Source organism: Camelus dromedarius, chromosome 3 (assembly GCF_036321535.1).
Source record: "Camelus dromedarius isolate mCamDro1 chromosome 3, mCamDro1.pat, whole genome shotgun sequence".
In the NCBI taxonomy this organism is placed as follows: Eukaryota; Metazoa; Chordata; class Mammalia; order Artiodactyla; family Camelidae; genus Camelus; species Camelus dromedarius.
Window position 1 is genome coordinate 41,491,557 of NC_087438.1, and position 14,904 is coordinate 41,506,460.

General features: G+C 32.6%; 1 protein-coding gene across 4 annotated transcripts in view; it reads left to right on the plus strand.

Moving 5' to 3' along the window:
* IPO11 (importin 11) overlaps nucleotides 1-14,904 on the plus strand; it is a 169,026-nt gene that overhangs the window by 109,621 nt on the left and 44,501 nt on the right. For all 4 annotated transcript variants that reach the window (XR_010378510.1, XM_010974915.3, XM_031445867.2 and 1 more), the window contains exon 27: nucleotides 8,241-8,362. Coding sequence is in view for 3 of the 4 variants with exons in the window: in XM_010974915.3 (XP_010973217.1) it covers nucleotides 8,241-8,362 (122 nt within the window). In the remaining variant the exon portion in view is untranslated. The remainder of the gene's footprint in view (nucleotides 1-8,240; nucleotides 8,363-14,904) is intronic.

The window sequence follows — 14,904 nt, forward strand, 5'->3', positions numbered from 1 at the left end:
ATGAAGAAATTATGTTAATAATAAATTGCAATGTAGAACATCTTCTGATATGTTGAAGAATTTAGAACAGTGTGGAACATCTGTTAAAACTGTAGGACTCAGTGCAAAGTAAAACAAAGTGATTTCAATGAGAAATATTTTTATTATTTCAACAAAAATGTGATTTGTTATGACTAATGATATAAAATTCAGACACAAAGGTGCTGAAGAAGTTGTATCATTAAAGTTGACGTTTCTAAATATATAAGAATATCAGTCATGTTCTATTAATGTTTCTGGCAAGTAAAGAATTTTTACAATAATTAGGAAAAAAGGAAATATCATAAATTTATATTAGTTAATAAAGTGATTGAAATAACTAGTTAATAAAGTGATTGAAATAAACTGTCGAAGTGAACAGAAACATTTGTTAAAGTACCATCAGCATTTTTTAAATTGTATCACAGCAAAAAAAAAATGTGACAGTGAATATATATATGTTCATGTACAACTGAAAAATTGTGCTCTACCCTGGAATTCGACACAACATTGTAAAATGACTATAACTCAATTTAAAAATGTTAAAAAAATAAAAAAATAAAAATTGTATCTACTATGTAGTTTTAATATAGTATCTTAAGACATGGAATATTTAATAGAAATTTCAAAAAATTAATATTGGTGGTACCTATAGTTACTTTCTGAATTTGTTTTCTACCTGTTAGCTAATAACATGTATTTTCTAAAATGAGAAAATAAGATTTTTGAATTACTTGTAAATTACTTAAATGAGAAATTCATGACTTTAAAGATATTAATGACATTTATTGATCTCATGTAGCTCAATGAAAGAATATTTGAAATAATAAACTTGGCATTTAAGAAAAATATTTCAATAAGAAACATTTACATGAATACCTCACTGTATAAAAGCTGCCAGTGTCACTCTAGGGAGAAAGGGTGTATAGCATCAGTCAAAAACTTTTTTCCACATGTTCTAATTTGGTTCTAAGTCACTAAATTTAAGAATATGCAATGAAGGAAGTAAATCAAGTAAGTCAAAGCTTTTCTTAATAAATTTCATGTTTACTGTTCCATTAAATAAGCATCAGAGAGATGCAAATAATATACCTGAAAATCACAAATTGGATCTTGAAATTGGGAGAATATTCGGCCCGCAGTTTTACTTTTTCTTTTCATTTCTCCCTCAAATGTACTAATGTAATTAAGCAAATGTGGATAGTTTTCTTGCACTATATGAAAACTAAGATCTGAAGATTGCTCTTTGATATAGTAAAATTCTAAAGATATGTCAACATTTCCAAAATAATTTTGGGCACATCACCAGCTAAAACTATAAAAGCTTCCAGAAGAAAACATAGGAGAAAAAAAATCAATTTGTTTTATATATATACACACACAAAATAGTAATTTCTGAATCATTTGCTGGTATTAAAAATTGTGAATACACTTTTTTTATTTGATGCTGTTGACATTAACTGAATAATATTCCAGTTTGAGTCAAGATTTTACATTTGAAAAATAACATCAAATATTTTCAACAATTTCCTAAGTATTTAGTCTCTAGGCAACTTGTAGTCTGAAAAAGCAGTAATTTCTCTTAATGTTCATAGTCATGAATCATCTCTCATCTTCTGTTAAACTAACTGCAATTACATTCAAAGCTTTTCTAGCCCTTCAAAATACTTTTAAATATTGAATATTTACAGATTCAATATTTCTAACATCTATAAAATTCATGCAAAAGTAATATTTAATTAGTTGGTTTAATTTTATTTCATTTTGAATGAACTGAGCTTTTACAACCATCATTGGCCAAGTTCAGGATACAATAAAGGAATGAACCTAAAGACTCAATATATTTTTCATCTGTCATCAAAGAAAAGGGAGCAGTCCACATGATTACACAATTTTTCTTACAACTAATATTTTGTTTTGGTTGAATAATATTTCACATCTCTTAATTTTCATGACATCTTTCACTTTCATAGTTTTTTCATTCACAAATCTTTCAACTTACATACCTGAAATAATTTGTAATAGAATAAGCAGAATTCTAACAGATTTGATATGTCAGCACTTCCACTCATCATAATACTGGGAGTCCTAAGCAGTACAATAAGACAAAAACAAAAAAACACATAAAAGTATACAGATTGTAAAGGAATAAGTAAACCTGTACCTTGCAAACAACATGATTGTATATTACATTCTCCAATAAAGCTATTGGTAAATTTACTAAGGTCACAAGATACTTGGTCAGCATATAAAAATCAATTTCATTTCTCTTCACTACCAGTAAACAGCTGGAAACTGAAATTCTCAAAATGTCATTTTCAATAACATTAAAACCTAGAAATATTAAGGATGGGTAGACTTAACAAAATATGGGTAAGACATGTAAAATAAAAACTACAAAACATTGCTGAGCACTCTGAAAACACCTCAGTAAATGTATATCCATGTTCATGGATTAGATGACTCAATATTGCTAAGAAAAATTCTCCCTATGGATTTGTTTTTTGGGTTTTTTGTTTGTTTGTTTGTTCTTTTTTTGGTTTTTTGGTGGAAATCGGCAGGCCAGTTTTAAAACTTATGTAGAAATGTAATGAACCTAGAATAGCCAAACCTACTTTAAACAAGAACAAAGTTGAAACAGGTATAATACTATCTGATTTCAAGACATACTATAATGCTATACTAACCAAGAAACTGTGATAGCATGAAAATAAACATTTAGATCAATGAGACAGAATAGAGTTGAAAAACAGGTGCACACTTTAATGATTGATTTATTTTTGACAAATGTACCAAGGAAATTTAATGGGAAAAAGATAAGTCTTTTAGATAAATCATGCTAGATTAACCTATAACATGCAAACATATATGTGCATACATATGTATTTATATATGTATACATGTGTTATATATGTGTGTAACATAAACCTCATTGGAGGACACATTCATTTCCTCCTTTGGTTTTAGCTGACACACTCATTCATGTATTCCATGAAATTCCTCCCTTCTTTAGGTTCCAGGACATTGTAAGTTAATTTCCCTTTGATTTCCTTCTTGGTCTCTTTGATGTTTTCTCTTTTTCGCTCCCTAGTAAACCATATGCGTTTTCTAAGAATTAATCACCAGCCTCTGCTTTTCTCCAGCCAAGGTCAGTCCTTTTAGGGAGACCATGTCTGACCTTTTCCTAACAATCCAATCCCAGTATCTTCATTTCAGGGTCTTCTGTCTTCTTTGAGCCCTCACATCCTGTGACATTTTCTTCTTATGAGTGTTCATTATACTTACTCTATATTTTTCTCTCGTTTATTCAGAAGTTTTCTTGTCTTTAATTATAAAACACCCACCCACCCCCATCTTTTTTTCCTGTGACCTTAACTTATTGAAGAGCCTGGGCCAGTTATACCAAAGAACTTTGAGCCCTATCCTGGTGTCATTTAACTTATTCCTTCATCCCCTCTATTCTTGTAAGCCAGCACATTAAATCAATCTTCTTTTCAGCTTGCCATAGCCCAAGTCCTTGTCTCATGATTATAATATTAACATGATTCTAATATTGGGCTTCTTCCAGTCCCTCTTCTACAACTCAACTGAGTGATTTTTCAGACTGAATTACAGAATTACTTATTTGCCTATCTTCTCCTCTATTTGACTATGAACTACAAGGTCACAAAGCTAGGAGGTGGTTTCATGTATCTGTAGGGGTACCTACTTCAGCTGATGATGTAAATTCTGATGGCTCAGAAGTCCATGATCAGGCTGCCAGCATGGTTGGATTCTTCTGGTGATGGCTGTTTCTTGGACTGCAGACTGCTGACTTCTCACTGTGACCCCACGTGGTAGAAAGGCAGAAATTATTTAAATGATTTGTTAATGATTTGTGCTATATATTTTGATAGGTAGTGTTTAAATTCTAATTTCTAGAAGAATAAAGATTATGTTAAATTTTTTTTATTTTTGAATATTTTAATTATCTTACCTCAAATAATAATTGTTAGAAGCTGCACAATATGAGTCTGAAAATCAGTGACCTAGCATAGTATATGTTTGCATGAAGTGGAGAAGATTTGAAAATACAACTTTACTTGTTCTTAGACCTTAAAAGAAAATTTGCCCCTGCACTCTCATATACTTAACACCATCTTTATCCCCAAAATATGCTTTAATTACCCAGGACTGTGTAACTAATGGATAGTTCTTCAGGTGCTGTGCATTTAAAAGTCGTCATGTGGAAAGGTTTCTGAAATGTCCTGTGTTTTCTTATTATCTCAAATGTCTTCTATTTCCATTTTTAAAAATATATGAGAATAGGCCACCTCCAGTGGGCTAAATATAATAATATACAGGAAAAACGACCTGTGGCTGGTGCTAGTACTGCTCCAACCCATTGGCAGTATGAAGGATTGAAAAGAGATGTTATCATTGATTCAGACTTATTTCTAACACTGTTTTTAGAGCACTGGCTTTTCATAGAACACTTCTTTTCTTTTTTCACTTTTCAATATGAAGAAATGTTTTACACAAAGAATATGACCAAAGAATATTGAGCCATCATGTTTGAGTGTAGAGACTAGAGGAATGAAAGAGAATGAAATACTGTTGAGTTCAAATGGCTACTTTTGACTGTAAGCAAGTTTTAAAGAACATCAGAATCAGATGGGATGAGGAAGATGGGTTCCTGTAAATCCAGATAGCTTTGAAGCAGGTAAGGAGAAACATTTTGGAGAAAGGTTTCTTCTAAACATTTGAAAACAGTTGTCAGATAGTACAGGAAACCAAGTTAATTGAGTGATTTTATATCTTTAGGAAAGGAGTTGGTTCATTGCAGACTGAGTCACCATTAGAACAGTTCTACCTCTAAGCATTCGCTAGTCAATCTTTCAGTCATTTGTTTATATTGAATAAAGAAAACTTTTTAGACTGATAACCTAATTTAAAATTTAGAGCCTTGGGGTATTGCAGAATGATGCTTTTGCTGTAAGGAAATTTACTGGAAAAATGACAGTACTTGTAGACCCCTTTTCTCTGAGGTCTTCTCTTTTCTTGTGAGGCATGAACAAGCGTTATGGAACTCAGGATGGGGAAACGTGTTTTGGGGATGAGGATGTTTCACCATTCAGCACCCCTATTTTCATCTAAATCATCTGATTTTAATTTATATCTCACCTTGCCTTCCCCCTATTTTTGACGCCTTGAGTTGGAGCTTCTCTGATTTCATTTTTGAAGATACTGTATCTTTGGACTTCTTTCGGAGTAGGGAAGGGGATCTAGAAAGTTCTAATTGTTCCTTACACAGATTCTCAGCTAGTTTTCCTGTTCTGAGTTCTGTATCTCTCCTCTGTCTTCTTTGTGGCCTGATGATTGTAGAGTTCTGAGAACCAGATCTGTTAGGCTGTTAATCCCCTGGCAGGCAGTTTGGTTTGAGGCTTTTCTGTTCTGCCAAGTCACTTCGCACTCTATCCACCTGCCATCTTTCAAAAACTTGTTGCCACCTTTACCCATTGTAGTTTCTCTTCTTTATAGACACTGAGGGGTTATTTCTTTGCTTTTTCTATTTCTTTACTCTGATTTTAGTGGAATTTCAGAGGGAGCCAGCAAATACTAAAATTGTTTTCACAGTGTCAGTATGCTTCTAGGGTAAATGACTTTATAATAAAGATGCAATAAGGTGTTTGCAGCTGAATAATTTGAGTAATATTATCTGTTTATCTTTCTACAAAACTAAGACTGAACTCAGCTATTCTGTATGTATTTCCTTGTTCTCTAGAAACATTGTCATCTTATCCTTCCTGGCAATATCCTTTAATTTAGACTTTATAAATTTTTTTGAGGGGGGAGTTAAACATTTTGATAACTTACTCCAAATCCTACAAATTCTTCATCTTCAGAAGATGACTTACCTGCCACTTAAATTATAAGATTTTCCCCTTAATCAGTCCTAAATGTTTGACTTGAAGCAGCACACAGTTTTCAAATACTAGAGACATTGAAGGTCTTTTCTTTTTTCTACATGATGAATGATGTTTCATGGAATCTTATGTAAAAATGACATTTTATTAGTTGAATAGCAGCTGGTATGAAGGTTAGACTAAGAAGAAAACATTTGAAGAGAGAAATAAAAAATCACCGTTTGTATAAACATTTTAGTCTGTCCTACAGGGAATATAATGATATAAAATTACTTAATTCTTACAGAAACCATATTTATAACTCATTCTTTAAAGTTATACAAAGTGATAAAACCAGTCAGAAATAAAATTCTTTCTGCAGTAGCTGTTTATTTAATTGTAGTATCTTCAGCATGATCTGCCAGGGTAGATTTTGGCAAATATTATCAAAGTAAAGAAATCTCATCATTTTTTTTCTTATGCCACTAAAGAAATATTTTGATTTTAGAAATTAGTTCTCTGAAAGTACTGCAGAATTCTTTTGTTGTTTCATGATTTTCTATAAATGATCATCAACATTTGTTCTAATTGTCCTGTTTCTATTTTTTATAGGTGCTGTGGTAGAATATTTTTATAATAGAGGAAATAAATGTGTTATAAATAAATAAAATTAGGTCATAGAGATACTGTCTTTGCTGATTACATCTTTATTTCAGTCACACATATTACTATAGCTTTAGTTGTATATATTGCATTTTAATAACTTGATATTTGCTTTTATAATGCTTATGGTTGGTTTTTTAAATATTGCTTACTAGATATTTATTGCAGTAAATCTATAAAGCATCTGTACCATTTATTTCCAAATTAAGTACAAATTGAAGACATTGTGGTATAAATCAGAAGTTAACTAGACTGTATTGCTTCATGGTGCCCTTAGTGTATTAGTGGTATTTTCACAGTGCTCCTAGGCTAAAAGAAATATAAATATTTAGCTGTTTCTTTTATTAAGTAGTTGGGTCCAAATAATTTATACTCATGTCCTAATAATATGGTATCTATTGGAAAATTATATACAAAAATCTAAAGAATAATATCTTTATTTCATTCTTAAATAACCATAATTACCGATTATTGTTGGAATGTGTATTGGGCACTACCCAGATGCTTAAACCTTAGAATTACATTGTTTTTTGTTTTTCTGTTGTACTCTGATTTTTTTGGTAGTATGTTCAAGGAAATGAAGTCATGGAAAGGAGTGTAATGTTAAAACTGGGAACTGTCTTGAGCTAGTAGTTCTTGCAGTTTCTGACAAAAATTTGTGTTTCTCTTCATTTAAAATATTCGGTGAGTTCACCGTGGTGGCATCTTAGCTTGCAACACTCAATTTGGGGAACTCAAGTATAAATAATTGTCTTGAGCTAAATGTTTCCTTGACAGTTTATTATTTTTAAAAATGTATTGAATCATTTCTTGGAAAAAAATGGAGAAGTGCAAAAGTAGAAAAGTGTGGGAACTCAAGGTTGATCTTTTGTTACCAAAATCCATGAAGTTCAAATTTTGATAATAAATGCATTTTTAAAAAGGTGCTTTTAAAAAGTGTAGAAGTGTTTACAAGCAGACCTTCAGACCCACTTTCAATCTACGTGATGAGTATACTTGGTTATGTTTTACTTTGTAGATTCTAACTGTATCAATCAGGGTTCTTTAGAAAAATAGAAGCAGTTCTGTGTGTGTGTGTGAGGGTGTGGGTGCGGGTGTGCGGGGAGGGAGGGATATTGAGGGAACATACACACATCCATACACATGCACACACATACACACAAACACGAGAAGAGGGGATAGATTTAAAGAATTGGCTAACATGATTATAGGGACTAACAATTGTAGGACAGGCTGAAAATGAAAATTCAGTATTTCTATATTGCAGTCCTGAGGGAGGATTTCTTTTCTGGGAAATCTTAGTTTTTGCTCTAAAGGCTTACCCCTGAATGAAGCCCAACCCACATTCTCTATGGTAATCTTTTTAAAGTCATCTAATTGTAAATGTTAATCACATCTACAAAATACAACTTCTAGACTAGCCTAGGTAAGTTGAACAAATCTGTTTGGCTCCCAGAATTAATTGGCTCTCAAATTAATTAGTCATTTTCTGGTTTTGATCAAAAAAATTTTTTTTTCCAGCTCAAGGCTTGCCCCAGATTCTTGTATGCCAATTCTGTAGTTTGCTAGAATTGAACTTTAACCATTCCTTATAAGGTTTTAGCCTTTAACAGTACTTATCCACAAGTAAGTAGCATTTCAAATATTTTGAGATGCCTCCTGGTCTTTTTTCAGATGGACCAGCTTTTGGGAAATATGATTGAAATGTGGGTTGATCGCATGGACAATATTACCCAGCCTGAAAGAAGAAAACTTTCAGCTTTGGCTTTGCTTTCTCTTCTGCCATCTGATAATAGGTGAGGAAATGTTTTCGTAAAATTTGTTTAATTAAAGCATCAAAATATTAGCACTGTTGTGACCTTTGGTATTGCTGTATGTTGCTGAGCAGTGTTTTATGCATATGTATGCTAATTTTGTTAATAATGATGTGGCAAGTGTTGGTCTAGATCTAAAAAGATGTAAATGAGAGCAGTGAGTACTGTTTAACCTGGTTGTATTCATTTTACCAATTTATTTCATTCTTGTCTGAATTCCCATTTTTTAAAATAATAAGATTTTATTAGACTTATTTTAGGTCCTCTTTTATATAAATATATTAAATATATAATATTTCAATGTCAGTAGGACTTCATAAAATATATTATCCTTCTGGTAATTCAAAAGTATGCTATATAAATTTGTTATTATTTGTTATTTATTTTGGATTATCTTTAAAGAAGCTTACAAGTTGTTTTTTTTTTTTTTTTCTTTATGTAGATGAAGTCATTAAGTATACTTTACAACCTCTGTTAAAATTTTTATTTCTGTAAAGCAAATACAAAATGCTTTCATTTGGACATTTAAAGATTTTTTTTTTTCTTTTATCCCTGTCTTTATGGAGTTTGGCATTATGTACTTTTGGGTTTTTTGTTTTTGTTTTTGTTTCTTGGTACTTTTAATTTTAAAGGCATGAAAGCAGGTCTTAAGGCTTGATTGCTTGTGAAAAGAATAATGATAATATATTAGATCATTTTGTCTTAGAGAATTTTTTAGAGTGCATACAACCTAGTGATAAATTAGTGAAATAAGTCCAGTTAGCTTTAGAATTTCTTTTTTTAAATTTATGTGCTATTTCTAGTAGGTGATTTGGTGGATTAAGAACACAGGTAATTGTTTTGTCCTAAAACCATAACAATAGGTAATAATTTTTGAGTGCTTACTGTTACTCAAAAACTTGGGTTCACTTTCAGTGGATGTTGAGCCAAAAAACACAACCACGCCAAAGATTGGAAGAGGGTAGGAATTATTACCTGTAGCAAGTAAGGAGAACACTGGGGATCTTTCCCAAAGCAGCGGGGAAGTTTTGGGGAAGTTTCAAGCTAAGGGTACATACATATTCATGAAGAGGCTTGGGCAGTTGACAGAGTCCAAGCTTTAGTTGACTGAAGGTTCAAAGGAGATCTATGTCATCATCCCTCAGGTTCCTGTTGATCTGGGGTTGAATGCCTAGGGCTGGGGCGGGTGGTGGTGGTTGAATTCTGTAAAACATCTCAAGAAAGTGCTTCAGGCTAGTCTTTACTAGTGAAATAGAACTGGGGGTTTTTACTACTGATTTTTTATCTTTGCTATTGCTACTTCTATTGCTTGGTAACAGTTTGCTCTTTTATTCCCTTAAGATCATTATTACTGAGACCTGTAAAGGCCAAGCTTAGACCACAAAATGGCTTAGGCCAAAAATAGCTTCTCTTATGTCAAGAAAGCCATGCCTGGTACTCTTTCTCCAGGGACTCCCTACCTTATCTGTTTACATTACCATATGTCTTATATTTTGCTAAGTGCTTTACATTTATATCTCATTTAATTTTTAAACAGTCCTGAATTATACTTATGATTTTCCTCTTTTTATAAAGCAAGGAAATAAAATTAAATAACTCGTCTAGGCTCTGGCATGTGGCATGTCATAGAGCAAATTTTGACTTTGGGCAGATAGATGGCAGGGCTTGCCCTCTTAACTGTCAGGTGTTGCTACTTCCCAGGTTGATGTGCACAAGACCTACGTAGTTCCTCACTGTGAAACTGAGTGGCATCTTATTTTTGGAAACCAGATTCAAGTTACCAACATTTAGCTTACTGCTCTGTCCCTTTCTCTTAGTGGAAAAATAGTGACTTGAGAATTATTTAGGCCTTTAAAATGTTAATGTTAAAGAACCTGGGTTTTGGCGGTAGCCAGCGCTCTATAAACATTTGCTGAATAAATGCTAATAAATTAATGAATGGTAAAAGATACTAAGGTTAGTAGAGCACGTTAGAGTTTTCTTTAACATACAGTACTGAGGTTATTGAGGGAAAACTTGAAATTACACTGATTAAGAAGTGTGGAAATATATCTAGTTGTATCTAAAGCTTTTTTATTTTAAACTTCTTGTGACAATACTATTTGCTTCAGTATTTAATTTTATGTGTGTGGTTTAAAAATATTTTTGATATGTAAGTTGTGGAAATAGATGGCTTCTATAAGGAAAATATTTCCCTATTGTGGACATTTCCTACCAATGCAGTCAGACAGTGTATGATCTTCTGTGACTGACTTCTTTAAATTAGCGTGCTTTCAAGGTTTACATATTTTAGCAGTTATCAGTTTTTTAATTTTTTTAAATTGCTGAATAATATGTTTTATATGGATATACCATATTTTGTTTATCGATTCATCAGATGTTGGGCATTTGAGCTCTTTCTACTTTTTGACAATTATGAATAATGCTGTTATCTGCATACAAGTTTTTCTGTGTATATTTATTTTCATTTCCCTTGGGTTTTGCTGGGTTATATGATGACTCTATGTTTAACCTTTTAAGGAATTGGCAGACTGGTTTTTAAATTAGCTATACCATTTTACTTTCCCACCAGCAGAGGGTTCCAGTTTCTCCACATTCTTGTCAACATTTGTTATTATCTCTTTTTGATTATAGCCATGCTAGTGGATATGAAGTGGTATCTCATTGTGGTAGAAGGCTCTTTTAAATGGTTTGCTATAGCATTACTCACCTTTGGGAAGCTAACTTGACACAAAGACTATTAGTTGATTGATTACTATGTGCTGATTTGGGAGTCCCTTAAAATCATCAGTAAATATATACCTTAGTGTTTTAAGAATCTTACTACTCAGGTTTTGTTACCTTTTAACTGCGATTCTGGGCAAGTTATTTAACTTTTTTGCATCTGTTTGTATGAGGTTAATAGTAGTAGCTCTTGTAAGATTATTGTAAAAGTTAAGTGAGGTAATTCAGAACTCATTGGATATTAGTTTCTTTTGTGCAATGTTAGTTGCTTTTATATAATTGATGTTAAGAACTCAATAGATATTACTTAATTACTGTTGCAGTAGCTGCTACAGTTGATAATTGCTAGATCACATTTCATAGTGTATGAAAAAAATTCGTTTCATGTTTGAAAAAATTGATGTATTCTACCAAAGGAAGCTTATTCTTAAATTAGTACCCAGTGTTATTTTTTCATCACTGGACTGGCTCTGCTCTATAGTAGTGTCGTTTTCATAGAGGCACTGAAATACTCTGCGTGTATACTGACAAATAGAATTACTTTCATGGGATTTAGGAATTATAAAGGTAGTAAGTAATCTAATCTGTTGTTCTGTGGGAATTGAATTTCTGATGTGTTCTGATGTGTTGTCTCTGTTATTCCAGCAGAATTTGTCAGTTAGAGTCAAATTTGTGCATAGACACAGACTGAGTAATTTTTCTCTGGTGATGGTTTTGTTTAAAGTTTTCATTTAAGAGTATTATTTACAAGGAATGTTGCATATTGATATTTAGAAAAGCCAGGAGGAATTCTATCATACCACACTGTAAAAAGCCAACTTTGCAAATTCTAGGTCTCAAACGTTTTAGGTCCAAATACCTCAGTCTTCCTTTGCCCCATTTTCATGGATAGAGAGGAAGAAAAAAGCAGAGGCTTGGAGGCAGAGACAAAAGGAAATTTCACCTGGTTGATACTAAGAAAAGACCCATAGATTTTCGTCATTATTTTCAAGGGAATGGCTACTTTTAGATCTCCTGACTTTTCTTTGGATATACTTTTTTTGGAAATACTCTCTATTTACCAGAGTGATTTTAATGTAAATGTAGTTATTTTGCAGTTGCTTTGGATTGTCAAATAAGAACTATCTTGATAAAAATTGGAGAGCAAGAAATTACAGTAATCACTAATGTCTCTGGGCAATTTTTTTCCTTAATAAATACCTTTCTTTTTACCTTTATGATGATTGTAATCAGTTTAGTTTGTTTGTTTTAATTTGAAATAACTTGCCTAAATTTCCCTGTGGCTATAAAGTGGAACAATGATATAGGCTCTTAGGAGAATCATAGAAATAAGATACCTACTGCTTATGGAATTTAAAAAATATATATTTAGTTGACGAGGTCTTGGGAGTTGTCAATACTGAATTTTATGCGGATCATTGCAGTGGTTGTATAAGTTTGTGAAATAGCAGAGGCATTCATGTTAGTGTAATTACAGTTATGTCAGCGTTTTAAAAAAGTATGTGTTTGGTGAATTTGGTTTGAATTACATGTTACTGGATTAAAAATATATATTGAAAACCTGCTGTGTATAAAAAACTATTAAGTACGTATTGTGTGAATACAGAGAACTATGAGGCATAGACATTGCCCTTGGGAAATTTATAGTTCTAATTTTGGGAGTATACAAAAGAGTAGTAATCTTGAAGAGATGGTAGTTGATACCACAGTATTTCAAAAGTACAAGGTGGAAGTTAACATCACATACCAGTAGGGCATGGAGTGTAAGGACTGGGTACCTTGTGGCAGCAGAAGCTTTGTACTTGACATTTGACCTGTGTCTGGAAAGGGTTGATCTTGGTATAGATGTCCTGGGGAGAGTTTGAGGTATTAGGGCATGCTTCTCTGTAGAAATAGAATAAGCTAAGGTGCAATGACAGAGGAAAGCATATTTAGGGGAGTAAATATGATTGGAATCAAGAATCTGTACTAAGGAAAATTGGAAAATAATAACTGAAAGATAGAATGTGGTTAATTTATATGTGCAGATGTGGCATAATTGTCTCTAGTTAAATGAGTGAATAAGAAACTAGCAGGTGACTAGGAAATATTGGTAGAAGTTATGGGCCACTATTGAGGAATTTTAAGAGAAAGGACATTAAACAAATTGGTAGCTAGAGATTACAAGGCGGGTTTCCTAAGATTTAGAGACATATTCATATCTCTATAATTGTAAAGAAGCCAATGAGAAATAAATACAGTTCTGTTTCACTTTTTGTAGTCTGCTTTTGGTAAGTGCAGCCAGCCCTCCGTATCTGCGTGGGATTGATTCCAGGAACCCCTGTGAATAATAATCCACAGTCCAAGGATGCTCAAGTTCCTTATATAGAATGACACAGTGCAGTTGGCCCTCCACATCCGCAGTCGGGTGAATCTGAGGATGCAGAACCTGCGGATATGGAGGGCCCACTGTAGTATGTAAATCAGTTTATGAACTACTTGCATATAGTAGTGTGGAAACACATCATTTAAAAAAATGCTGTATTTATATATTTTACAAAATGTGTATTTTAATAAAATACATATAGTATATATATAAATAATGTCTTGTACAGCAGATTTTCTTGGGTTGTCTTGCTGTGGGCCTAACTTGTACTTAATTTAAAATATGTATTTGTTTATAGTAAATATTTTGTACTTTGGGTTGTAAAAAAACACAGACACACAGTGATTTTCTCACGAACTTTACATTTTGCATACACTTATGCATTGTTTCTATAATGAGCATTGTCATTTTCACAGGGTTTTTTCATACTATCTTCTTTGCGATTGTTCTTTTTCCTTAAGTATAATTGACTTACAATATTAGTTTCAGGTGTACAATATAGTCAGTATGTTCATGCATTATGAAATCACCACGGTAAGTCTAATTATCGACACAAGTTACTGTCTGTCGCATACAAAGTTATTATATTATTTTTTATATTCCCTATTCTGTACATTACATCCTTGTGACTTATTTGTTTTATAATTGGAAGTTTGTATGTCTTAATTGCTTTCCTTTATTTCGCCCATCTCCCCACTCCCTCCCCTTTGGCAAATACCACTTTGTTCTCTGTATCTATCAGTCTGTTTCTGTTTTGTTTATTTGATTTGCAATTTAGATTCCACATATAAGTCAAAGTATACAGTATTTGTTTTTCTCTGTGTGATTTATTTCACTTAGCGTAACACTCTCTAGGTCTATCCATGTTGTCACAAATGGCAGGATTTCATTCTTTTTTTATGGCTGAGTGATTAATATTTCATTCTGTGTGTACGTGTGTGTGCGCCACATCTATTTTTTTTTAACAGTATAGAACATTTTATTTATGGTTTATAAGGTGCTTTTAGATATCCTATTTTCATTACCTGGCCCTCAATTTTTTTATTTGTCATTTATTCATTCCTCAAATGTTTATCAAGTGCACATTTTATGCCGGGTGCTAGGAAACTGAGAGGATCTCACAGTCTGTGGGAGACAGGCAAGCAAAGAGATAATAACAACAACTACTATTTATCACAATCCTCCAAAGTGCTTATTAAAACCTAGATGATGGGCTGTACATTAGACCTACTGCATTAGAATCTTTGAGTGGGGTTCAGAGATCTGCATTTTAAATTAGAGATTCTCAAAAAAGAACATCATACACATTAAGTTTGAGAAGGATTGATTTCTGGAGTGTATGCTGGAAACCAGCATTGTCCTCAACGCATTGTGCTCAGCCATCTTTTTTCAGTTCCTTCAAGGATTCAAAACCCTTGCCACAAAGAGCCTTCCC